The sequence below is a fragment of the Podarcis raffonei genome, chromosome 12 (genome assembly GCF_027172205.1).
Source record: "Podarcis raffonei isolate rPodRaf1 chromosome 12, rPodRaf1.pri, whole genome shotgun sequence".
In the NCBI taxonomy this organism is placed as follows: Eukaryota; Metazoa; Chordata; class Lepidosauria; order Squamata; family Lacertidae; genus Podarcis; species Podarcis raffonei.
The window spans coordinates 1,275,455-1,302,639 of record NC_070613.1 but is presented as its reverse complement, the minus strand read 5'-3'; the positions used below and the strand labels follow the sequence as shown (position 1 = coordinate 1,302,639).

At 44.7% G+C, this 27,185-nt stretch overlaps 1 protein-coding gene across 1 annotated transcript; it reads right to left on the bottom strand.

Annotated features, from left to right (window-relative positions):
* Positions 1–226: 226 nt before the first annotated feature.
* On the bottom strand, positions 227–27,107 carry LOC128424008 (verrucotoxin subunit beta-like). Its single transcript, XM_053409756.1, has 3 exons — positions 25,269–27,107; positions 4,633–4,770; positions 227–2,520 (listed from the first exon to the last, which is right to left on the bottom strand). The coding sequence occupies exons 2-3, from the start codon at positions 4,727–4,729 to the stop codon at positions 515–517; spliced, it is 2,103 nt and encodes a 700-aa protein (XP_053265731.1). The 5' UTR covers positions 4,730–4,770; positions 25,269–27,107; the 3' UTR covers positions 227–514.
* Between the last annotated feature and the right edge of the window lie 78 nt (positions 27,108–27,185).

The following is a 27,185-nucleotide window of genomic DNA, read 5'->3' as shown; positions in this document are numbered from 1 at the left end:
TATAGATAGATAGATAGATAGATAGATAGATAGATAGATAGATAGATAGATATAGATAGATAATGATGATGATAGATAGATAGATGATAGATAGATAGATAGATAGATAGATAGATAGATAGATAGATAGATGATAGATAGATAGATAGACAATTATCTTTATTGTCATTGTCCCATGCAGAACAATGAAATTGAAAAACTACATAAAACTACATAAAAACTACATAAAACATTCTAAAACCCCTAAAAACCCTAAAACCCCATTTTAAAATACACTATACTATAGAGAGCAGAATCTCAACTGAAGCATCCTGGTCAGGTGGCCACCCAGCCTCAGCTTGGAGACCTCCAAGGACGGAGAGTCCACCACCTTCCACCACTTTGACTGCCTTGACATCTTGGGCTATCCATCAATGCATATAACAGCGTAACTTTCCTACTACATCAGGGAAGGATGGCATGCACTGGAGGAAGGCAGCACAAGGGGGATCTCCTACCCAAAGATGGGTCCCATCTAAAACTCCCCTTGGACCAGTTCCTCACTGGGCTTGCTCTCAAACCCGTCTCCGTAAACTGCAATGACCCGAACAGCGGCCACCTTCTTCAGAGAACGTTTGGGGAGCAAACAGCTCTCAACTTTCTCTCCTGTTCTCTGCTCTTTCCATGTGCCGTCTGCTCTTCTCCTGAGCTGCACCTTGTACTCTTTTATCACGATGCCGGCTGCAACGAAGCTGGGGCTGCCCCACGTGACCTGGAGCTGGCTGCTGAAGCAGGAACTTCTAGGCCTCAGGGCTGGTTTCCCTGGGGGGCTTGAATGGCAGGTGGTCACCACTCTGCTCACATCACTGAATGGACTGAGGCCTGTTTTGGTCTCTGCAGCATATCTAAATTCATATTTTGTTTCTGGCTCCAGTCTTGTGACCCAAAACTTTTCCTGACTGCCTTTTACATGTGCAAACATCCATTTTTCCTCCCCCAGAACTCTGTGCTGGACATAATATCCCGAGATCACCCCTTTCTCAGACTCTGCCGGCTTAAATGTCAGCTGGAACCGGTCCCAGGAGACAGCATCCGCCAGCAGAGGGCGAGGTTTAGAGAGAAGGTCTAATTTGGTTCCTTCCAGAGACCCACTTTGGTATCGGATGATCACGGCACCTGGATCACTCTTATCGGCCTGCGAGGTCACCACAAACTGAGCCTCCCCAGGCTGAGAAAACAGAGAGTATTCTGCAAATACCATGGCTGCCTTCTGGACTCTCTTTAATAGGTCTTCGTCCTCAAACCACGGAGCAAAGCTCTTGTCTCCTGCAGAAGTCTCTGGCTTGAGTTCGGATACTTGATCCAAGGCTGCATTTAACTTCTCCAAGTAGGGCTCCTTCGCTTGCAATGAGGTGAACGTAAATGCAAGGACGATGTCAATTTTGTGATCGAGCACCCTCTTCACCACGTTATCCTGGGAGGATACCTTCCCCTTTGACAAGCCCAGGAAGAAGTTGACGTAATAGATCTCTCGGAATTTCAGATCCAGGAATTTGTGGAGCCACTGGCTTCTGAACGCCGACTGCTGGTGCTTCCTCACGGTGTCCCCCAAGGCAGCTTCTTGCGCTGCTCCGGCACGAATCGCAGGCAAGAGCCCTGCCACCTGCTTCTGCAAAGCCCGCCTGTACTGCCAGCACAGATCTTGGAACTGCAGGATTTTCTTATGGATTTCTGGGAAGACGGTGGCAGTTGGCTCCTCCAGGAGGTCGTTGCACCTCCTGTCAACTTCCTCCAGCTGCTCCAGAGTTTCCTCGATGTCAGAGATCAGCTTAGAGCTGACCTGACGCACGAGTCTTGCAGCCTTGGACTCCAGCCTGTTCAGTGGGTACAGCCAGACCTTCACAGGCACTGCCTTCTCCCCTTGGTCACCCAGCATTTTGGGGAGGCTGGAATAGACTTTCAAGGCTTCCTCGTAGCTGGTTGGGTTGCTTTCTAGCGCAATGTCCCCATGGAAGGTACAGCTGAATTTTTCAGCCACAGCCTCTTTCTCACCTTTCAGCTTAGTCTCTGCCTCTCCTTGGCAAACCAGAGGAACTTTGGCCACCATCACGTGGAGTTTGGCTTGAATATCTCGGACACTCGCGGAGGAAGAAGACATTTGGTCAAACACAAAGAAGGCGTGGGCTCCATACAGGATGCCAACGACCACGTGGGTGCTCAGCCCTTCGCTGAAGACCTCTGGGTAAGTGATATGTTGCAGCCCCATATGGCGCATGGTCAGCTGCTCAAAATGTGTGGTGGCCGAGTACTGGAGGGTTATTCGGACCTGGCGTGTGGACTTCCGGGCATCCAAGAGAAATTTGGCTGATCCGTCCACCTTGACCAGCCCTGCCAAGAAACTGGCCTTCAACGATCCTGAGACATTCAGTGCATGGGTTTTGTGTAAGATCATGTCGTATTCAACGACTTGCGTTGCGGTGTTGGGCTGTGGCCGCACATCAATGTTCTCCTTCAGCACCCCTGGATCCCACAAAGTGATGCCTGCAATTGAACAGAGACACAGCGAGAGGTCAGTGCAATGGGATGTGGAATTGCATGTGAAATATTGTATGCTCTGTTATGCGCAATCCCTTCGCCAATGTGTATCCAGACAGCTCTATTGCGGTTGCAAAAGAATATGACAACCCACATCTTCCTAGGTTTGGCTACTGGGAGACAATAAAGACTTATGCAACATAAGAACATCAGAAGAGCATCTGCTGGATCAGGCCAAAGGGGCCCATCTAGTCCAGGATCCTGTCCTCACGGTGGCTGACCAGATGCTAGATTTGGCTACGTGCTACCATCACTGATGGCAAGTGAAGTCCAATGGAGAGTGAGGGCAGTGTGATGTAAACGAGCATAAGAGTCTTGCTGGACCCTTCTAGTCCAGGATTCTGTTCTCACAGTACTGCCTCCATCTGTGATAATCGTCATGGCTAATAGCCATCAAGAGCCCTCTCCAGCTGTTTTGGTGCACAGCTCCAGCCAGTACAGCTGTATGATGCTGTGGGGCGGTTGGGAGTCACTGCCGGGTGAAAGGACGGAAAGCAATATAATAATAATTTATTATTTATACCCCGCCCATCTGGCTAGGTTTCCCCAGCCACTCTGGGCGGCTTCCAATCAAGTGTTAAAAACAATACAGCATTAAATATTAAAAACTTCCCTAAACAGGGCTGCCTTCAGATTTCTTTTATAGATAGGATAGCTGCTTGTTGCCTTCACATCTGCTGGAAGGGCGTTCCACAGGGTGGGCGCCACCACCGAGAAGGCCCTCTGTCTGGTTCCCTGTAACCTCACTTCTCACAATGAGGGAAGCGCCAGAAGGCCCTCGGTGCTGGACCTCAGTGTCCGGGCAGAAGGATGGAGGTGGAGACGCTCCTTAAGGTATACTAGACCAAGGCCGTTTAGGGCTTTAAAGGTCAGCACCAACACTTTGAATTGTGCTCGGAAATGTACTGGAAGTCGATGTAGGTCTTTCAGGACCGGTGTTATGTGGCCCCAGCGGCAAAATCAGTGACTGCACCCCTGATCTCTTCCCTGCCTTCCTGCACTTGAGGCTGAAAAGCAGAGGCTTCTGTTGAGGAGGAGGAAGAAAACTTTAGAGGAAGTGGAGAACAGGTTTGTGTCCGTTTGCATTTCTTGGTACAGAAAGTATTGATCTGATGTGTAGAGATCTTTCCTATTCTAATTAGTTCAAGGGGATATGGGAAGTTTCTCTGTGTGAAAGAAACAAGCAGAAGGTTCATGATGTTTGGGTTATTCCTTCAGAGAAGCAGAACTGTTATCTCTTTCTGTCACAGTCATGCTGACTATACAGTGGTACCTCAGGTTAAGAACTTAATTCGTTCTGGAGGTCTGTTCTTAACCTGAAACTGTTCTTAACCTGAAGCACCACTTTAGCTAATGGGGCCTCCCGCTGCCGCCGCTGTGCAATTTCTGTTCTCATCCTGAAGCAAAGTTCTTACCCCAAGTTACTATTTCTGGGTTAGCGGAGTCTGTAACCTGAAGCGTCTGTTACCCGAGGTACCACTGTAATCATAAGGCCAGAAGGAGCCTGGGTTTCACTCTTTTCTAGCTCTTCCTTCTGGTGTGGTGTTCTGTATGTAGTGTTAAGTTTTAATCTTATTATAAGTTATTGTAAGTTTAAGTTAAGTCTGCTGCAACTGGACTTCTTACGGGCAGTGCCAATCCTGAATGCATTTGTGACCATTTCGCTCAGTTGCCTTCAGTAACAGTAAAGCTCTGCTGGATGAAGTATTCATCGCCTCTGGTCTATTTTTTGGGAACCCTGCAACGTGTTTAAGCTTTTACTCTGCTAATTATACATTGGAGTTCTGCTCTGGATCAATAAGAGTAGAATTCCATGACAGTTTTGGCGCCTTCCAGAAAGTGGTATCACCACAACACCACAAACTGGAGATGAAATGTTGATGGCCAAATAAAATCCCAAGACTCTCCGGCCACCACCTTTGAGACCTTCTTAGAGGGTTTAAGAGGAAAGAGGGGTGCCACCCGCCACCACTACCCAGCCCCTATAATGGCTCATGGTGGTTTGCCAGAAAATCTCCTCTCTGGGCACTGGGAGAGGCAGAGGGATCGTCCATTTACCTGGGATGAGGTTGTCCCTTCGGCAGTCGTAGAGCATCCCCAGCTGGAACGGGCGGCCGAGAGCTGCCATCTCGATCACCTGCTCTTCTTCAGCCATTGCTTCACCCGGGTTGCTGCCTGGGCCCAAGGGTGGCTTTTCTGCAAGAGATGGGACAATAAAAGAATGGCAGGAGGTAAAGAAGCACAAGAGGAAAAGGTGGAGAAACCAAGTCCTCCTGGGAAGACTACCTGGCCATTCCTCTGACTCTTTCCCTCCATTACGTTGACCAAAAGTGGTTGAGGATTTTCCAGCTTCCAAGATTCACCTGGCTTTGCCCCTGATAGATCTGTGCTTTGCGCCACAGAGTAGCTAAAAGCCTAGCATGCTCCCTCTTCCATGTGACAGCCCTTGAGATATTTGAAGATGGCTGTCACGCCTCCTCTCAGTCTCCACTTTTCTCCATTGTGCCTTATTCCAAAAAGAAACAGGAGTTTGTCAGTTTGCATCTCTTGGTGCAGAAAGCATTGATCTGATGTGTAGAGATCTTTCCTATTCTACTTAATTCAAGAGGGTTCCGGGAGCTTCTCTGTGTTAAAGAAACAAGCAGAAGGTTCATGATGTTTGGGTTATTTCTTCCGAGAAGCTGAGTACAGCTGGCTTAAAATGGTTCTCTTATCTCTTCTGTCACGGTCATGCTGACTATAATAATAAGGCCAGAAGGAGCCTGGGTTTCACTTTCTCTTTCTATCGCTTTTCCTTCTGGCGTGGTGTTCTTTACATAGTATGCTTAGCATTAAGGTTTTAGTCTTATTATAAGTTATTGTAAGTTTAACTGGATTTCTGATGGACAGTGCCAATCCTGAATGCATTAGATTTGTGATCATGATGCTCATTTGCCTTCAGTAGCAGTGAAGCTCTGCTGGATGAAGTATTCTTTGCCTCTGGTCTATTCTTACTCTGCTAAGCATACATTGGAGTTCTGATCTGGATCAATATTGAGCAGAATTTCATGACAGAGTTCTGGGCAAGTGCCTGGAACCCCTGGAATCTCACACCGCTTGGAGACTGGGGTGGCGTGCAAAACTATCTTCGTATTTAAATCACCCTTTATTCATTCATAAGGACTGCGGTCTTACTGGGGGTCGCATGCAGAGGGTCCTAGATTAAATTCACGGCATTGCTGGGGGGGCTGCAACCCCAGGAAGCTTCTGCCAGTCCGTCCTGCACTCTGCTGAGCTCTATGGAGCAACTCAGTGCAGAGCAGCTTCCTGTGTGAGGGACTGGTTGGTCTCCTCTGGATGGGGGTAGCAGTGGGATCTCACTTCCTCTTAAGAAGCAGGTCCTCTCGGATAGACCCAGCCCTGCTGATGGAGTCTGAGGGGGCACCAGAGGGCCTTTTTTATCTGCTTGCACTGCTGTGCCAACTGCACCCTTCCTGGAAGAGAGAGGGATCTGGCCCCTGCAGGCAGGCATGCTGGCCAGATTAGAGCAGCAAAGTGTGCTCTGCAGAGGGCTGCCTTTGGAAATGGTCCAGAACGCAGTAGAACCCCATGTTGTTATCAGAGTCATTTTGCTAGCGGAGTTTCTAGACTGGTCGACATTAAAAGCCCAACAAGGAAACACGTCATATAAAAGCAAAGTTTTGATAGCTCAAGGATGGAAACATCAAGATTTGGGCAAAAAAAATGAGAGGCACAAATACAAGATGGGTGACACCTGGCTTGAGAGCAGTACATGTGAAAAGGATCTAGGAGTCTTGGTTGACTACAAACTTGACATGAGCCAACAGTGTGACGCGGCAGCTAAAAAAGCCAATGCAATTCTGGGCTGCATCAATAGGAGTATAGCATCTAGATCAAGGGAAGTAATAGTGCCACTGTATTCTGCTCTGGTCAGACCTCACCTGGAGTACTGTGTCCAGTTCTGGGCACCACAGTTCAAGAAGGACACTGACAAACTGGAACGTGTCCAGAGGAGGGCAACCCAAATGGTCAAAGGCCTGGAAACGATGCCTTATGAGGAACGGCTAAGGGAGCTGGGCATGTTTAGCCTGGAGAAGAGGAGGTTAAGGGGTGATATGATAGCCATGTTCAAATATATAAAAGGATGTCACATAGAGGAGGGAGAAAGGTTGTTTTCTGCTGCTCCAGAGAAGCGGACACGGAGCAATGGATCCAAACTACAAGAAAGAAGATTCCACCTAAACATTAGGAAGAACTTCCTGACAGTAAGAGCTGTTCGACAGTGGAATTTGCTGCCAAGAAGTGTGGTGGAGTCTCCTTCTTTGGAGGTCTTTAAGCAGAGGCTTGACAACCATATGTCAGGAGTGCTCTGATGGTGTTTCCTGCTTGGCAGGGGGTTGGACTTGATGGCCCTTGTGGTCTCTTCCAACTCTATGATTCTATGATTCTATGATTCTATGCTGACTATCGAGGAATGGCAAACGAAGATGGTAGAGTATGCAGAATTAGCCAGGCTGACCGGACGAATCTGTGAGCAGGACGACCAGACGTTCCAAAAAGCCTGGAAGAAATTTATAACTTACCTTGAGAAACACTGTTTATATATAAGAACACTGGCAGGTCTGAGAGAAACCTTACAACGTATAAATGATGGAGCATTCTATGTGAGATTATAGAAAGAACTATGTATAGCTATGAACAGTATGCTGATATAAATCAACATGTAAATATTATAGTGTGGAAACTAGAAAACCAGAAGAGGGGTAGGGAGGGAAGCGGTAAACCTGAGAGTTTTAGGTTACCAATATTGTAAGAATGTATAAATATATAATATTAAAAACAATAAAAACAATGGCAAAAAAATAAATAAAAGCAATCTCCCGTAATGAAAACATTCCCGTGGTCGCAACGCTGCCTGCAGCTGGGTGCGGGGAATTAACCATCCTAAACTGGGATTGCCCAAAGGAACAGAAAACCCCACAGTGGCTGCCTTGAGTTGTACCCTCCAACATTTCTCCAGTGAAAATTGGGATGTCCTAAGGAAAATCGGGACCTTCCAGGTCAAATCAGTAACTGGGTTGGCTCCTGTAAATTTGAGACTGTCCCTGGAAAATAGGGGCACTGGGAGGGTCTGCTGCCTTATACGTCAGGTGTCACCACACTGAAGGAAGTTCCTAATCTGTGCAACTGACTGAGAGGCGCTGTGAGAGCCGTCTTCAAATATCTGAAGGGCCTCACATGGAAAATGGAGCTGGCTTGTTTTCTGCTGCTCCAGAGGGTAGGGCTCGAATCCATGGATCCAAATTGCAAAAAAAGGAGATTCCGACTAAACGTTGGGAGTAACTGTCTGACTGTGAGAGTGTAACTCGGATGCGGCAGACTCTCCTCCCTTGCAGGTTTTTAAGCAGAGGTTGGGTGGCTGGTTAGGGATCCTTGAGCTGCGATTCTTACATTGCAAGGGGTTGGACTAGATGGCCCTTGGGGGTACCTTACCTCTCTACCATTCTACCATTCTGTGTGTCCAGTGCCACCGGCAGGTCCTCAGCCGCAGCCCGCAGTATTTTAATATTGGAAGCCGCCCAGAGTGGCTAGGGAAGTCCAGCCAGATGGGTGGGATATAAATAATAAATTATTATTATTATCATTATTATCATTATTATTATTATTAGGGTGTCTTTGAGGTTACCTCGTCCCAAGCTGTAGAGGACTTGCTGAGAGATGGAGGGAACTCGGCCTGTCACACTCCCATTGTCTCTCTCCCAAATAAAGGTCCTGCCCCAGGACTAATTTGGGGTCTGGATTATCAGCCTCATCCCTGCAGTGCCTGCAGCCGGGCCCCCAGGACTCCTTCAGGACCCTTCCCCAAAAAGGGAGTTTTAGTGATCAGACATTGTCAAGAAACAGTGGGTCCAAGGTGGGCTTCCTTAAGGGCAGTCAGTCAGTTCCTCCTCCAAGGAAGCCACACAGGCAGGTATGTTTGTCTTCCACTTTTCCTCGCAGGAGCTCAAGGTTCCCTGCATGGCCCCACCCTCCATATTATCCACACAAGACCCCCGTGAGGTGGGCTAGTCTGAGAGTTAGCCCCAGGGTCTTCCCCCCCCCCAGCTGGAACTTGGCAGAATTTAGTTCCGGTTCCTCTCCAGTGGAGAGAACAAAGGAGAGATTCATTTCTTTATCTAGAAAAATAGCCCTGGTTGTCCCCAAGATCACCCAGGGATCTTCACGGCGAAGTGGGTCTATTTGAACCCTGGTCTCTCCCAGGTCCTATTCCAACACGCTAACCACTAGGCCACCGTGTTTCCTCTGACCACAGGTATGCTCTGACAGCAGCCTGGACCCAGCCAGCCACACATGCAGGATCCCTGCCTAGCTTGAAGAAGCCAAGGGGGGGGTCAAGGGTTGAGAGAGGATGGGGTCAGCCACAACACTTGAAGGATCCTGTCTATGCTTATTCCTGCATCGCAGGGGGCTGGACTAGATGACCCTTGATGCCCCCATCCACCTCTATGATTCTATGTCATCAGCAGGAACAGCTGAAACAGACCCCGCAAAGGCAGGGCAGTGAATGAGATACCCTAGATGGACGTGTGAATTCTCAGCGTAATCCAGCCCTGGAGGAGCCCTGCTCCCTCTTTAACCTCGTAAATAAATGTGTTCATGGAGGTGTCAGAAAAACTGACGCCTCTGTGGATTGGACCAAAATTCAATCTAGTTCCAACAATTCTTTCTGCCAGCGACCAGCCAAAAGGACTTAATATATTTACAGCATTTACGTGCCACTTCTCAGTTAAAACAGACAAAGCTGTTTCCAATAGAAACCCTTCGGATCCAACAGGCTGTAAAAACAGCTCAGTGGCCAGCATGGAGGCGAGGAGCCTGTGGGATGTAAACACAGGAGCAGTCAATGACAACATTCCTAGAGTGTACATGTTAGAACATGGGGAGGGATGTCTGTCCAGCAAGCAGGTAAACTTCCTGGGGACGGACTTCCTCCGCATGTGACCAGAGTGGGTGTGGCCTCACCTGTGCAGGTAAATGACAAAAGCACAGGGCAGGCAGCCATCTCTCTCTCTCTGCCATCTTCCTTCGATGAGGAAACATCTAAGGATGCTCTCTTGGCTCCCAGCCAAGAGAGGAGATAAGGACTATCTTGCTACAAGATAGATTCTAAATGTATTTTACCTTTTTAAGCCTGTGTGCCTTCTGGGATCATATTGTGAACAGAACGTGAGTAAACTCTTTTATACTTTTATGAAGACTGTGTCGTGTCTTGTATTTTAAGAGGGAACAAAGGGGAAATTACCAGAGTAATTATTATAGAGGTTCTAGCGAACCTGTGCACACGTTACCGTTGCAAACTTAAAGGGGAATGTCTATAAACTCTGCTGATATTTTGGGAACTTGTTAGCACAAGTTGGATTAGGATATAATCTCACAATATATCCTCTCCTGCACCCCAGAACATTCCCACAAAGGGTTAGTGGCCCCAGTATTGCACATTTCTGCGTATTTTTGAAGGATTGCGTTGGATTGTGATTTTAAGTTGAGTAGTATTTTTCTGAGTTAACTTCCTGGTAAGCACATGGTCCTTTGTTCCATTGTGCAGTGGGGATTAAGCAACCCCCCCCCCCTTCCCTCAGAGTTCACAGTGACCCAAGGCAGTGAAGAATTGTTTTGCATTTTGAGATTTTTGAGATTTTGATTTTAAAATTTTGAGAAATTTTGAAATTTTGAAGAATTTTCAAATTTTGGATTTTAAGATGGCTAGAGCAGCTTTTGATAGTGATGCAAAGCTAGGAATGCCTGTGCTGAATGAATACAATTTCATACACTGGAAGCAGCGCTTGATAGCATGTTTAGATTATAAGCACATTTTGGAAGCTTTAGACCCTCAACCTACGGGATCATCTGAGGAAGCTTTAGCCAAGATAAGTGCTTGGAAACGCATGAACAGCGAAGCTAGACACATAATTTTGAGTGGACTTCGTGATGAGCAGCTATCATTAATAAATAGTACAGATGATGCATCTCAAATCCTAAGAGATATTGAGCGCGTGTATGGAGAATCTAGCATAAACTGCTTCAGAAACTTGGTGTGTAAATTAACCAGATTGAGGATGAATTCAAAAGAGGAATTCACAGAGCACATCAACAAGTTTACTGAGATTATTCAAAGAATTGATCTGACTCCCAAAGCTTTTGATGAAGATACAAAGATAGCATTTTTGTTATCATCACTTGGACCACGCTTTAGCGCATTTGTAAGTTTGATGGATCATAGACAAGGTCTGACTTTTAAAGACTTGATTGGTTATTTAAAAGAAGAATGCAGAGATAGAGCTGAATCTCCAGTGAGAAATGCTAGAAGCAAGGACAGTAGTTATGCATCTAGGCAATTTACAAAGATGAAAGAAATGCCTAAGAAAGTGATTTGTTTCAATTGTAACAAAGAAGGACACATTGCAAAGAATTGCAGGGCTCCTAAAGCGAAGAAACCCCACCCCTTTCAGCCAAAAGGGGAAAAGAAGGGGAAATGTGAATGCACATGGCTACTGCAAGAAAGGAATTTAGACTTCCGGGTTAGCGCCAGCGCTGAATGGCGGATTTCTCCCGGAGCTCCGGGAGAGATCTGCTTCGCGGGTTCGGGTCTTGTTGCTCACGGCGGAGCAAAGACCCTTAAAAGTCACAGGCGCATAGCCTGTGAACCGGAGACTCGGCGGGCACCTTTGCCCCCCCCCCGACGTTGTGAAATAGCCTTTTTAAAGGCTATAGATCAGCGGAGGGGTGCGTGGAGCGGTGCTGAGAGTCGCTTTCACCCAGCCTGCGAAGCGAAGCCGCGTCGCCATCAGCGGAGAGCGCTGACTTCTTCCGAAAACTTTGGACTAAAAGAGAGCAACTTTCCGTGAGTAGGATTGAGTTTGCACTACAAATTGGACGTTAAAATTAATGAATTTGGGCACCGAGACGGATAAGTACTAAAAAGGAAGTCTGCTTACCGTCCTGCAGCAAGATTAAAGCGAAAGACAGTGAAGCTGTAACTTTTGACAGGAGCTTTTATGAGCTAAGAAATCCAACACCAAGCAAAGAACTCCCCCCCAAAAAGGCAGGAGAGGGGGGGAAGAAGTTTTTAAAGGGATTTCCTGCCTATTTCAAAGGAGATTGAACTGATTACCGCTGCTTATCTACCTGGGGGTCGGACTGCCGGAGGGAAGACACCGGCTAAGGACGGTTGTTACAAATAAGGTTAGAAAGTAACTGATATACAGACTTTGGTTACTCTCAACTTGAAACATCGTATTTAGTTACATAGTAAGTTATTTGCAGTATATTTTTGACTTGGATCTTTTACAAAGTAAGGGACTTGGAGGGCTTTTGCTTTTTGGAAGTGTGGGAACAATTCAAAGTTCAGAAACTGATTTTGCGCCCTCTAGAGGATTTGGTCAGTTTCAGCAACCAAGTGGAATTTTAAAACCTGAGAACTCTTTATTGTTGACAGCTTAAGAGTGTGGGAATGACCTTGAACGAAAGACTTTGTTATGGCAGATGGTAAACAGAAAGAAGATTCACAAGAAACAACTTTGAGATCTGGTAGACAATACAAAGTGGACTCTTCTATGCAAAGAAGGGCCTCTGTATCAGGGGCCTCGGGAACTGCAGCTGCCACAAAGGCAAGAGTGAAAACAATGTCTTCAGAAGATGCGTTTACAAAGGCTTTGGGAAAAATAAGTGAATCTTTAGAGGAATTAAAGAAGCAAGGTGCTGAAACAAATAAAAAAATTGAAGAAATCTCTGGGAAAATTGATCTGAATACAAAAAGTATAACTGACCTTGGAAACAAAGTGAACTCTAATGCAGAAGCAATTGGGAAACTATTGGAAGATTCATCTACAACGCGAAAGATAGCGGAAGAAGCTAAGGAAATTGCTACTGTTGTTGAAGGGAAACTTCCACCGGTGTACAGGAAACTGGATGAGTATGAACTGGCACTTTCAATGCAGGATATGCAACGCAAGGAGAAAAATTTAAGGATTAGACTTGTGCCGGAAAAAGAAGAAGATAACTTGGTGGACTATTTGACAAAAGAGTTTTCTGACTTCTGGAAGCAAGATTTGAAAGAGGAAGAGTTCAAAATTGAGAGTGCATTCAGGTTGGGAATAAGGCAGAAGAAGAATAGACCCAGAGATTGCTTGATAACTCTAAGATCCAAAGAAGAGAGGGATAGAATATTGAACCTGCATTATCAAACAACCCTTCGAATTGAGGATTTCTATATCGAGATTTTTAAAGACATCCCTAAAAGTATCTTGGATGCAAGAGGACCTTACAAGGATTTGGTGACACTACTGAAGAGGAACTACATACTATTCAGGTGGGAGTTCCCCCAAGGCTTGTCTTTTAAATACAAGGGAAAGAAAAGAAGAATAAAAACAGTGAGTGATAAAGACAAGTTCTTGGGAGAACACGAAGAAGACCTACAGAAAGAGATCCATCCAGGAGAAGGACATCCTTCAAGATTAGACAAAGACACAGAACCACCGACAAAGGACGAACAACAATTGGGAGCTGTAGGAGGAACTAAATAACCCCATCATGACTTTGCAACTTCTAACTTGGAATTGTAATGGTCTAAACAACCCCCGAAAAAGAAAAAATATATTTCATGCTTTAAAGAAAGATCATTTGGACTTGATTTGTTTACAAGAGACCCATGTGACAAGAGCACATAGAAAATTGTTAATAAATAAGAGACTGGGACAAGAATTTATATCTTCAGATAAAGTAAAAAAGAGAGGAGTGGTGATCTACGTAAAGGAAAATCTGCAGCCGAAACAAATCTTTAAAGATGATCAAGGAAGATATTTGGCAATTGAAATTCAATTTCAAGGAGAAAAATTTCTGATAGTGGGGATATATGCACCAAATGAAGGGAAAACAGAATTCTTTAAGAAGTTGCATGAGACTTTAACGGATTATATGGACTATAAATTGATTATGATGGGAGACATGAATGGAGTAGTTTCAACAAATATGGATAAAGCACAAAGACAGGTAGTCACCAAAGATGGAAGACTACCAAAGACCTTTTTTGAAATGACTGACAATATGGATTTGATTGACATTTGGAGAATAAAACACCCATTAGAGAGAGAGGGAACCTTCTTTTCTGAAGCCAAGATGACATGGACCAGGATCGACCAAATTTGGGTGACTAGCGGTATGGCTTCGAATATAAAAAAAGTGGATATCTGCCCAAAAACTCTCTCCGACCATAACGCAGTAAAGATGGAGATGAAGCAAACAACAACTGGTTCCTTCAGATGGAGAATGAATGACACCTTATTTAGAGACGAGGAGATCTGCAAAAAGGCCCAAAAAACTCTGAAAGATTATTTTGAAATCAATTTAAGGACTAAAGTAGAAAAAAGAATAGTATGGGACGCAAGTAAAGCCGTGATGAGAGGGTTTTTGATACAACAAAATACATTAAAGAAAAGAAAGCAAAATGAGAGGAAAGAAAATTTTTTGGAAAAGATAAAAGAAGGGGAAAGGAAATTAAGACTGAAGCCAAAATCGCAAGAGATTCTAAGAGAAATTAAATTGTATCAAACACAATATATGGAATTGATGAATCAAGAAATAGAATGGAAAATTAAACAAATGAGACAGAAATCCTTTGAATCTGCAGACAAATGTGGTAAGTTATTGGCTTGGCAGATAAAGAAGAGACAAAAACTCAACACGGTAACAAACTTAGAAGTGGAAGGAAAGAACATATGTAACCCAGTGGAAATTAGGAATTGTTTTCAGAACTACTTTAGACAATTGTATACACAAGGGCCGCAGAATGAAACAGATATACAACAATTCCTCGAGAAAAATGGGCTGAAAAAGATTTCGCAGGAAAGTAAGACAATTTTGAATCAGGAGATATCATTACAGGAAATAGAAGATGCCATTCAAAACATGACGTTGGGCAAATCACCCGGACCGGATGGATTGACTTCCAAATATTACAAAGTTTTGAAGGAAGGGCTTATACAACCTTTGAAGGAAGTCTGTAACGAGATCATGGAGGGGAGGAAGGCACCCGATACGTGGAGAGAGGCCTACATTACACTTATACCAAAGACAGAGACTGAAAAGACCCAACTTAAGAACTACCGACCCATCTCCCTACTAAATGTGGATTACAAAATCTTTGCTGATGTTTTAGCAAAGAGACTGAAAAGAGTTTTGATGGAGGAGATTCATGGGGACCAAGCGGGCTTTCTCCCGAAAAGGCATTTGTCGGAGAACGTAAGGAATATAATTGACATTTTGGAGAAGTTGGAAGTGAATATAAACACTAAGGCTGTTTTGATATTTGTGGATGCCGAGAAAGCCTTTGACAACATTTCTTGGAGTTTTATGTTGAAGAACCTCCGGGGGATGGGGGTAGGCCAAGGGTTTGAAAACGGTATAGGTGCAATATACTCTGAACAGAAAGCAAAACTAATTGTAAATAATGTGGTAACAGAAGAGTTTAAGATTGAAAAAGGGACACGTCAGGGGTGCCCTATCTCCCCATTACTTTTTATATCGGTCCTGGAGGTTTTGCTTAATATGATCAGGAGGGACCAGTTGGTTAAAGGGATTCAGGTCGGAGTCAAACAATACAAATTGAGAGCATTTGCAGATGACCTGGTACTTACATTGCAGGAGCCAGAAGCTAGTACGAAAAGAGTTTTGGAAATAATCCAAGAGTTTGGTCAATTGGCAGGATTTAAATTGAATAAGTTAAAGACTAAGGTTTTGGAGAAAAACTTAACACAGATAGAAAAAGAAAGGTTTCAGAATGAGACGGGGTTGACTGTGGTTAAAAAAGTGAAATATCTGGGTGTGAATATGACAGCTAAGAATGTGAATTTATTTAAAGACAATTATGAAAAAACTTGGACAGAAGTGAAAAAAGATCTAGAGATATGGTCAAACTTGAAGCTTTCCTTGTTAGGTCGAATTGCAGTTATAAAGATGAATGTATTGCCAAGAATGTTGTTTTTGTTTCAAGCATTGCAAATAATGGATAAAATGGACTGTTTCAAGAAGTGGCAGAAAGATATATCTAAATTTGTCTGGCAGGGCAAGAAGCCCAGAATAAAATTTAAGATATTAACGGATTCAAAGGAAAGAGGGGGGTTTGCCCTGCCAGACTTTAAACTGTATTATGAAGCGGCAGCTTTTTGCTGGCTGAAAGAATGGCTGCTTCTTGAAAACACAGACATTTTGGATTTGGAAGGATTTAACAACATTTTTGGGTGGCATGCATATTTGTGGTATGACAAGGTTAAAGCGCATAAAAGTTTCAAAAATCATATTGTCAGAAAAGCACTGTTGAATGTCTGGGTTAAATATAAGGACTTGCTGGAAAATAAGACTCCAAGATGGTTATCACCAATGGAAGCTAAGGCAGTTAAAAAGCTAAACATGGAGTCGAAATGGCCAAGATATTGGGAAATTTTGGAAAAGGAAGGGGATAAACTGAGATTGCAGAGTTTTGAAAAATTAAAAGGAAAGGTGAGAGATTGGTTACATTATCACCAAATAAATGAAGTGTTTAAACTAGACAGAAAAATAGGCTTCCAGGTGGAAAAGTCAAAATTAGAGACTGAACTGTTAGAATCCAGTACTAAGAATTTGTCAAAAATGTATAGTTTGCTGCTGAAATGGAATACACAAGATGAAATGGTTAAATCAACTATGATTAAATGGGCTCAGGACATTGGTCACAACATCATGTTTGCTGACTGGGAAAAGTTGTGGACCACCGGGTTGAAGTTTACGGCGTGTAACGCCTTAAGAGAAAATATAATGAAAATGATTTACAGGTGGTACATAACCCCAGTCAAGCTTGCAAAGATCTACCATTTGCCTGATAATAAATGTTGGAAATGTAAAGAAAAGGAAGGTACATTCTTTCACCTCTGGTGGACATGCCCGAAGATTAAGGCATTCTGGGAAATGATATATAATGAACTGAAAAAGGTATTTAAATATACTTTCCCCAAGAAACCAGAGGCCTTCCTCTTGGGTATTGTCGGCCAGGGGGTGCTAAAGACAGACACAACCTTTTTTATGTATGCTACAACCGCAGCTAGAATACTTATTGCAAAGTACTGGAAGACACAGGATCTACCCACACTGGAAGAATGGCAGATGAAGGTGATGGACTACATGAGTTTGGCAGAGATGACGAGCAGAATCCGAGACCAGGGAAGAGAAGCGGCGGAAGAAGAATGGAAAAAGTTCAAGGAATATTTAAAGAAACATTATAAAATTGGTGACAGTTAGAATGATGTTGGATTAAAACAAATGGTTACTATCAGTAATGGTTATGATAAAGAGAATAAGGGTGAATACCATAAATTTATAATAAAATAAGGCAAGATTTCGCTGAATAACTGTAAGAATTTGGAATACAGAAACGGCAAGTAAGAGGAGGTCGAGGAAGTAAGGTTTAGAAATTAGGTTATGAAATGGTACTTGTTTTATGTTTTATTATTGTTTGATGTATGTTTTGTTTCTGTTATATAAAAAATTGTTCAATAAAAATATTATAAAAAAAAAAAAAAGAGTTGTACCCTCCAACATTTCTCCAGTGAAAATTGGGATGTCCTAAGGAAAATCGGGACCTTCCAGGTCAAATCAGTAACTGGGTTGGCTCCTGTAAATTTGAGACTGTCCCTGGAAAATAGGGGCACTGGGAGGGTCTGCTGCCTTATACGTCAGGTGTCACCACACTGAAGGAAGTTCCTAATCTGTGCAACTGACTGAGAGGCGCTGTGAGAGCCGTCTTCAAATATCTGAAGGGCCTCACATGGAAAATGGAGCTGGCTTGTTTTCTGCTGCTCCAGAGGGTAGGGCTCGAATCCATGGATCCAAATTGCAAAAAAAGGAGATTCCGACTAAACGTTGGGAGTAACTGTCTGACTGTGAGAGTGTAACTCGGATGCGGCAGACTCTCCTCCCTTGCAGGTTTTTAAGCAGAGGTTGGGTGGCTGGTTAGGGATCCTTGAGCTGCGATTCTTACATTGCAAGGGGTTGGACTAGATGGCCCTTGGGGGTACCTTACCTCTCTACCATTCTACCATTCTGTGTGTCCAGTGCCACCGGCAGGTCCTCAGCCGCAGCCCGCAGTATTTTAATATTGGAAGCCGCCCAGAGTGGCTAGGGAAGTCCAGCCAGATGGGTGGGATATAAATAATAAATTATTATTATTATCATTATTATCATTATTATTATTATTAGGGTGTCTTTGAGGTTACCTCGTCCCAAGCTGTAGAGGACTTGCTGAGAGATGGAGGGAACTCGGCCTGTCACACTCCCATTGTCTCTCTCCCAAATAAAGGTCCTGCCCCAGGACTAATTTGGGGTCTGGATTATCAGCCTCATCCCTGCAGTGCCTGCAGCCGGGCCCCCAGGACTCCTTCAGGACCCTTCCCCAAAAAGGGAGTTTTAGTGATCAGACATTGTCAAGAAACAGTGGGTCCAAGGTGGGCTTCCTTAAGGGCAGTCAGTCAGTTCCTCCTCCAAGGAAGCCACACAGGCAGGTATGTTTGTCTTCCACTTTTCCTCGCAGGAGCTCAAGGTTCCCTGCATGGCCCCACCCTCCATATTATCCACACAAGACCCCCGTGAGGTGGGCTAGTCTGAGAGTTAGCCCCAGGGTCTTCCCCCCCCCCAGCTGGAACTCGGCAGAATTTAGTTCCGGTTCCTCTCCAGTGGAGAGAACAAAGGAGAGATTCATTTCTTTATCTAGAAAAATAGCCCTGGTTGTCCCCAAGATCACCCAGGGATCTTCACGGCGAAGTGGGTCTATTTGAACCCTGGTCTCTCCCAGGTCCTATTCCAACACGCTAACCACTAGGCCACCGTGTTTCCTCTGACCACAGGTATGCTCTGACAGCAGCCTGGACCCAGCCAGCCACACATGCAGGATCCCTGCCTAGCTTGAAGAAGCCAAGGGGGGGGTCAAGGGTTGAGAGAGGATGGGGTCAGCCACAACACTTGAAGGATCCTGTCTATGCTTATTCCTGCATCGCAGGGGGCTGGACTAGATGACCCTTGATGCCCCCATCCACCTCTATGATTCTATGTCATCAGCAGGAACAGCTGAAACAGACCCCGCAAAGGCAGGGCAGTGAATGAGATACCCTAGATGGACGTGTGAATTCTCAGCGTAATCCAGCCCTGGAGGAGCCCTGCTCCCTCTTTAACCTCGTAAATAAATGTGTTCATGGAGGTGTCAGAAAAACTGACGCCTCTGTGGATTGGACCAAAATTCAATCTAGTTCCAACAATTCTTTCTGCCAGCGACCAGCCAAAAGGACTTAATATATTTACAGCATTTACGTGCCACTTCTCAGTTAAAACAGACAAAGCTGTTTCCAATAGAAACCCTTCGGATCCAACAGGCTGTAAAAACAGCTCAGTGGCCAGCATGGAGGCGAGGAGCCTGTGGGATGTAAACACAGGAGCAGTCAATGACAACATTCCTAGAGTGTACATGTTAGAACATGGGGAGGGATGTCTGTCCAGCAAGCAGGTAAACTTCCTGGGGACGGACTTCCTCCGCATGTGACCAGAGTGGGTGTGGCCTCACCTGTGCAGGTAAATGACAAAAGCACAGGGCAGGCAGCCATCTCTCTCTCTCTGCCATCTTCCTTCGATGAGGAAACATCTAAGGATGCTCTCTTGGCTCCCAGCCAAGAGAGGAGATAAGGACTATCTTGCTACAAGATAGATTCTAAATGTATTTTACCTTTTTAAGCCTGTGTGCCTTCTGGGATCATATTGTGAACAGAACGTGAGTAAACTCTTTTATACTTTTATGAAGACTGTGTCGTGTCTTGTATTTTAAGAGGGAACAAAGGGGAAATTACCAGAGTAATTATTATAGAGGTTCTAGCGAACCTGTGCACACGTTACCGTTGCGAACTTAAAGGGGAATGTCTATAAACTCTGCTGATATTTTGGGAACTTGTTAGCACAAGTTGGATTAGGATATAATCTCACAATATATCCTCTCCTGCACCCCAGAACATTCCCACAAAGGGTTAGTGGCCCCAGTATTGCACATTTCTGCGTATTTTTGAAGGATTGCGTTGGATTGTGATTTTAAGTTGAGTAGTATTTTTCTGAGTTAACTTCCTGGTAAGCACATGGTCCTTTGTTCCATTGTGCAGTGGGGATTAAGCAACCCCCCCCCTTCCCTCAGAGTTCACAGTGACCCAAGGCAGTGAAGAATTGTTTTGCATTTTGAGATTTTTGAGATTTTGATTTTAAAATTTTGAGAAATTTTGAAATTTTGAAGAATTTTCAAATTTTGGATTTTAAGATGGCTAGAGCAGCTTTTGATAGTGATGCAAAGCTAGGAATGCCTGTGCTGAATGAATACAATTTCATACACTGGAAGCAGCGCTTGATAGCATGTTTAGATTATAAGCACATTTTGGAAGCTTTAGACCCTCAACCTACGGGATCATCTGAGGAAGCTTTAGCCAAGATAAGTGCTTGGAAACGCATGAACAGCGAAGCTAGACACATAATTTTGAGTGGACTTCGTGATGAGCAGCTATCATTAATAAATAGTACAGATGATGCATCTCAAATCCTAAGAGATATTGAGCGCGTGTATGGAGAATCTAGCATAAACTGCTTCAGAAACTTGGTGTGTAAATTAACCAGATTGAGGATGAATTCAAAAGAGGAATTCACAGAGCACATCAACAAGTTTACTGAGATTATTCAAAGAATTGATCTGACTCCCAAAGCTTTTGATGAAGATACAAAGATAGCATTTTTGTTATCATCACTTGGACCACGCTTTAGCGCATTTGTAAGTTTGATGGATCATAGACAAGGTCTGACTTTTAAAGACTTGATTGGTTATTTAAAAGAAGAATGCAGAGATAGAGCTGAATCTCCAGTGAGAAATGCTAGAAGCAAGGACAGTAGTTATGCATCTAGGCAATTTACAAAGATGAAAGAAATGCCTAAGAAAGTGATTTGTTTCAATTGTAACAAAGAAGGACACATTGCAAAGAATTGCAGGGCTCCTAAAGCGAAGAAACCCCACCCCTTTCAGCCAAAAGGGGAAAAGAAGGGGAAATGTGAATGCACATGGCTACTGCAAGAAAGGAATTTAACTGTCCAGAATCGTGAGAATAGACGTAATAAATGGATTTTAGATTCAGGTGCCAGTTCGCATTTTTCATATAAAAAGGACTATTTTAATGAGATAAATGATGAAGAAGGATCTGAAATTGAAATTGCAGATGGGAACATTGTTAAAGCAAAAGGTGCAGGTTCCATGAGTCTGAAATGCAATATAAACAATGAATGCATTGAGAACACAATCTCTAGAGTTTTGTATGTTCCAGAGCTGAGCTGCAATTTAATCAGCGTGTCCACTTTGGACAAGAAAGGTTTCCAGATCACATTTGGAAATGGAGAATGTAAAGTGACTAGAAATGGCAAAGTGTTTGCTCAAGCAAAGCTAATCAATGGTGTATATGAGCTTGATCTTTCAGAGAACCAGTCTGCAAAAGTGGCACATTCCAGCCAGAAGGATGAGGCAGATCTGGACCTATGGCACAGAAGGCTTGGACACAGAGACACCAGCGTCATTCTGGATCTACAGAAAAGAGATCTTGTAAGAGGTTTGCAGGTAAAGCAGAGCAACAAAGCTCCAACAAAGTGCATAAGCTGTATTACTGAGAAGGCTGTAAAACCTTCATTTCCACGTTGTGCAGAACAAAGAAGCAACAAAGTGCTTGACATAGTGCACACTGACATATGTGGACCCATGAATGTTCCCTCACTGGGAAAGAATAGATACATTTTAATATTTCTGGATGACTTTTCAAGATTTTGTGTTGTATATTTCCTCAAAGAGAAGAGTGAGACAGTGGACAAGCTCCAGGAATACATTGCCATGGTCAAGAACAAATTCCAAAGAGCTCCAGCTGTGTTAATGAGCGACAATGGAGGTGAGTACTGCTCAAATGAAATGCAGGCTCTCCTGACCAAGGAAGGAATTGCACACGCAACCACAATTCCTTACACACCACAGCAGAATGCCATAGCTGAGAGAAAGTTTAGGTCCATTATGGACATGACAAGGTGCATGCTAAAGGATGCATGTTTGCCACAGAAGCTGTGGGCCGAAGGAGTGTATACGTCGGTCTATTTGCAGAATAGACTGCCAACTAAAGGTGCAGAGCGCACACCATTTGAACTTTGGCATGGGAAAGCTCCCAATCTGTCGCACATACGTGTGTTTGGAAGTCCGTGCTACTTCCACGTGCCCAAGGAACACAGACACAAGCTTGACTCCAGGGCAAAAGCAGGTATCCTGGTGGGATATGCCTCTGGAGGCAAAGGATACAGAATTATGGACTTACAAACTGGTAAGACAAATGCATACCATGCGGTTTATTTTGATGAATATGGAAAAGTAGACACTAAGAACACTGTTGTGGATTCTTCAGATGAGTCAGAAAGGACTCAAGAGTTCGTATATTTCCCTTTTGATACCCCACAAAGTAATAATCTGCCTTCGAGTGTTACAGCGCCCCCTACAGGCGACGCACCAGAAGACGCAGAGGACCAGAACCCTGGCGGCACCAGAGACGAAGATGAGGACTCAGATGGGGACATGCCTGCGTTGGAGGAGGATGAGGAAGCTGATGTGGTCGCAGAACCAGAGGTCAGGCGCTCGTCCAGAACCAACAAATGTGTCCCACCATTACGGTTGTCCTACTTTGCAGGGTCGGCGTTTCCACAGGAACCTTCCACTTGGGAAGAGATACAGGAGATGCCAGCTGCAGAAGCCAGTCTCTGGAGGAAGGCCGCGCAGGAGGAGATGGATGCACTGCATCAGAACAAGACCTGGACACTCACTGAGCTGCCTCCCGGTAAGAAGGCCATTGGCAGTAAATGGGTTTTCAAGGTTAAGAAGGGGTCAGAAGGAGAAGTGCAGCGCTACAAAGCTAGACTTGTAGCACAGGGATTTTCACAGCGTTTTGGTGAAGACTATGATGAAGTTTTTGCACCAACCGTGAGGTACAGCAGCGTAAGAATGCTTTTAAGCATTGCAGCCTCCAAGAAAATGAGGGTGAAACACATAGACATTGCTACCGCTTTTCTACATGGGCAGATTTCTGAAGAAATTTACATGAAACAGCCCAAAGGTTTTGTAAAACCACATGAGGCACATTTAGTGTGCAAACTCCAGAAAGGACTTTATGGACTTAAACAGGCTGCCAGAGCCTGGAACCAGAAGTTGCATAAAATGCTGATGCAACTTGGGTACAAGCAAGGCGACGCTGACAAGTGCTTGTACAGTAAGTCGAATAATGGACAATTCTCATATATCTTAGCTTTTGTTGATGACCTGATTATTGCCACAGCAAGTGAGAAAGACTATACACAGATAGTAAAGCACCTTAGCAAAGAGGTGGAGGTCAAGGAGCTAGGAGATGTCCAGTACTACCTCGGGATCCAGGTGGAAAGAGAAGAGGACGGATCATTTCTTCTTAGCCAAAGACAGAAGATCCACGAGCTAATTGAGCACATGCAGATGCAAGACGCACATCCAGTTGCTACACCGATGGCCACTGACTTCCTGAAGAATCAGCAGGATTCGAAGCAGTTGCCAGACAACAATGACTACAGGTCGGCGATTGGTAAACTTTTGTATTTAGTTACCACATGTAGACCTGACTTAGCTAATGCTGTGGGGATTCTTAGCAGAAAAGTGAATTCTCCCACTGAGCATGATTGGGCAGGTGTAAAGAGGGTGGTGCGATATTTGAAGGGTACCATGAATTGTAAATTAAGGTTACCAGCCGTCAGAGACCCTAAGTTGGTTGGGTATACTGATGCGGATTGGGCTGGGGATAATGCTGACTATAAATCAACAAGTGGTCATGTTTTCATGTTTGGGGATGGACCTGTCTCATGGGGCAGTTATAAACAGAGCTGTGTAGCATTATCTTCCACAGAATCAGAATACGTTGCAGCAACAGAAGCCTGCAGAGAGATCGCCTGGCTTGATCAACTCATAAAGAACTTTGGGTTGGTGAGGAAAGGGCCTGTCAGCTTGCTGGAGGACAATCAAAGTTGCCTGAAGCTGACGCAGAGTGAGAAGTTCCTGGCCAGAACAAAACACATTGGGGTTAAATACCACTACATACGCCAGATGATCCAGGATGGACTTGTGGAGCTATCCTACTGCAGCACCCAAGAGATGACTGCTGACATCCTGACGAAACCCCTACCAAGAGAGAGTTTCCAGAATCTACGTGTCAAGCTGGGACTCTGGGTGGTTGAATAAAGTTGTTTATGTTTTGTATATGTTGTATTGCCTGAGAAGGGGTATGTGGGATGTAAACACAGGAGCAGTCAATGACAACATTCCTAGAGTGTACATGTTAGAACATGGGGAGGGATGTCTGTCCAGCAAGCAGGTAAACTTCCTGGGGACGGACTTCCTCCGCATGTGACCAGAGGTGGGTATGGCCTCACCTGTGCAGTTAAATGACAAAAGCACAGGGCAGGCAGCCATCTCTCTCTCTCTGCCATCTTCCTTCGATGAGGAAACATCTAAGGATGCTCTCTTGGCTCCCAGCCAAGAGAGGAGATAAGGACTATCTTGCTACAAGATAGATTCTAAATGTATTTTACCTTTTTAAGCCTGTGTGCCTTCTGGGATCATATTGTGAACAGAACGTGAGTAAACTCTTTTATACTTTTATGAAGACTGTGTCGTGTCTTGTATTTTAAGAGGGAACAAAGGGGAAATTACCAGAGTAATTATTATAGAGGTTCTAGCGAACCTGTGCACACGTTACCGTTGCGAACTTAAAGGGGAATGTCTATAAACTCTGCTGATATTTTGGGAACTTGTTAGCACAAGTTGGATTAGGATATAATCTCACAATATATCCTCTCCTGCACCCCAGAACATTCCCACAGAGCCAAGGACAGTGGACGCTCGGGTTGCGAATGTGATCCATGCGGGAGGCACATTCGCAACCCGCAGCCTTCACAACCTGCAGCACAGCGTCTGCACACGCGCAATTTGGCACTTCTGCGCATGCGCAAAGTGTGATTTAGCGTTTCTGTGCATGCGCAACTGCCAAAACCCAGAAGTAACCCGTTCCTGTGCATGCGCAACTGCCAAAACCCAGAAGTAACCCGTTCCTGCGCATGCGCAACTGCCAAAACCTGGAAGTAACCCGTTTTTTCAGGATACGGACGCACTGAAACCTGGAAGTACCGGAACAGGTTACATCCGGGTTTCAGCACATCCGTAACCCAAAAAAACGCAACCTGAAGTGCCTGTAACCCGAGATATGACTGTATAATCAAAGAGTTTAGCAAAAAAACCCAACCCAAGACAACTACATGAGATGCATCTCGGAGCCTCGCCAAGGGGACACGAAGCCCAGAGCCCTCCTGTTGCTTCTCCCCCAGCATCAAAAGGTAGACTTCCTCTGAACCTGGAGGTCCCAATGTTCCTAGATCCAGATAGGTCTGTTCTAGAGTAGGTGTGGGTCAAGGACTTCATGGTAGTGGCAGCTCCTTCCTTCTCTCTCTGAACTGCGCCCAGTCTCCATCCTTGAATGCCATTCCCCACAGATGCTTCTTACCTGGGAATTCCAGACCTGGGCCTTGCCTTCTGCGCCCGGGATCCAAAACAAAAATATATACACCCCACAGCTAGCACTGGGTGAGGCAGGGCCCACGAGGAGCCGGACCCCACAAATTTAATCCGTTGTCATGAAGTGGATTATGCCCCAACGTTGCAGCCACAGATCTGAGCCCTGCCAGACTCCCAAGCCGCTTCACCTACAAAAGTGCAAGTTTGCCCCTTGAGATACGTTGTGTGTTCCACCCTGATAAGGCCTGTGCTCAGCCTCACGAGCGCTGGGTCGGGGCCCTGCCTGGGAGGTGGGGCAGCTTGTTTCTCCTTGGCCTTCTGGCGCACGGCAAGGCTGTCCTCTGAAGGCCCTCCACGAATCTGCCTAAATCTCCAGGTTTAAATCTCCTAAATCCCCCACGATTCTGCCTAAATCCCCTGCGGCAGGGAGTTCCAGGGTTTAACTATGTACTGCATAAAGGTTTTTCTTTTCTTTTCTCTGCCCTTCCCAGCTTCCAAAGACACACACATACCAGAAATGGGTTTTCCCAACATCCAAATTAACCCGCCTCCTGACAATATTGCATTTATTCACAGAGCGCCTTTCCGATAGGGAACCCCAAGGCAAAGCACATGGGAATTTCCCAGTGGGTCTCCCGTCCAGGGGCTGACCAGGGGACCAGGGTGAGGGGGTCACCATTCACCCCACAGGGAAATCACCAAAGGAAAGTTTGAAAGAATATTGGAGGTTAGATACTCAGGAACAGATTTTAGATGAAGATTGGGAAAGAATCTTTCCACAACCACCCTTTGTTGCGACCTCTAGGATAATCCAGGAACAGGGGCTGAAGCTGGTACAAAAATGGTATTATACACCGGTAAGGTTATACTGTATCACATTACAAAATCTGGAAGTAAGAATTGCTGGAGGAAATGTGGAGTGATGGGAACGTACAGTCATATGTGGTGGGACTGTCCGTTAGTTAATGAATTTTGGAAACAGATTGGTATAGAAATATCAGGAATTGTGGGAAGGAACATGGAAATAACTAAATTAATGGTTCTTATTTCCCTGAGTAGTACCGAGTTAAAAACAAAAGAGGAATGCAAATGGGTAATACTGATGGTAATTGCAGCCAGACAGGTTATAGCCAGTAATTGGAAAAATGTAGAAGAATTAGGGGTGCACCAATGGAGGAAAAAACTGAATAATATTATAATTTTAGAATACCTAACTGTGAAGATACATAGAATGAAAGGGTTTAAGGTCAGTGAGAAAGAGGAGGATTGGTTTGAGAAGATATTGAATTATTTGAGTAGGTTTGAACAATTTGGGGCAATTAAAATGTTAAAAGTTAAATAAACCTTGTGGAAGGAGGAGCGTTAAGGTATATAGAAGTGTAGATATGGTTAATTTGAATATGTTATTATTGAATATGTATATTATTGAATATTGTATACCTAATTTATCAGCCGCCTGGGGGGTTTCACTGTTTCCGTTTTGGTGGTTGGTTAAAAAAAACAAAAACAAAACACTATTCACCCCACAGGCGAAAGCAACCGCGGTTGGCAGGTGCCACTAACCGGGAGCTGCAAACCTCGTTTCCTTGGCCTGTGCAACCTGAAATCAAAACTGTTACTAGCAGATAAGAGACCTGCCCTTTACTGACCAGCTTGGGTTCAAAAGAAAATAAAACATCAGGCAGCTGGGCAGCCCCATTCCTCGGCCGGAGTGCCCCACTGGAGTTGCAGGACCAACAATGGAATAAACTTGCAATAAAGGAGATTCCAGCTAAACACTGGGGAAAACTTTCTGGCAGCAAGAGCTTTTCGACACTGGAAAGTGCTGGACTCTTCACCACCCACCAGCGATTCTTGAACCGGGATTCCTGCATTGCATGGGGTTGGGCTAGATGACCCTGGGGTG

What these genes read in the sequence shown, in the direction of transcription:
- LOC128424008 (XM_053409756.1), bottom strand. Translation starts at nt 4,729, where the DNA reads ATGGCTGAAGAAGAGCAGGTGATCGAGATGGCAGCTCTCGGCCGCCCG. An exon ending in AAGGGACAACCTCATCCCAG is followed by an intron (nt 2,521 to 4,632) that starts GTAAATGGACGA and finishes GTTCAATTGCAG; the next exon opens with GCATCACTTTGTGGGATCCA.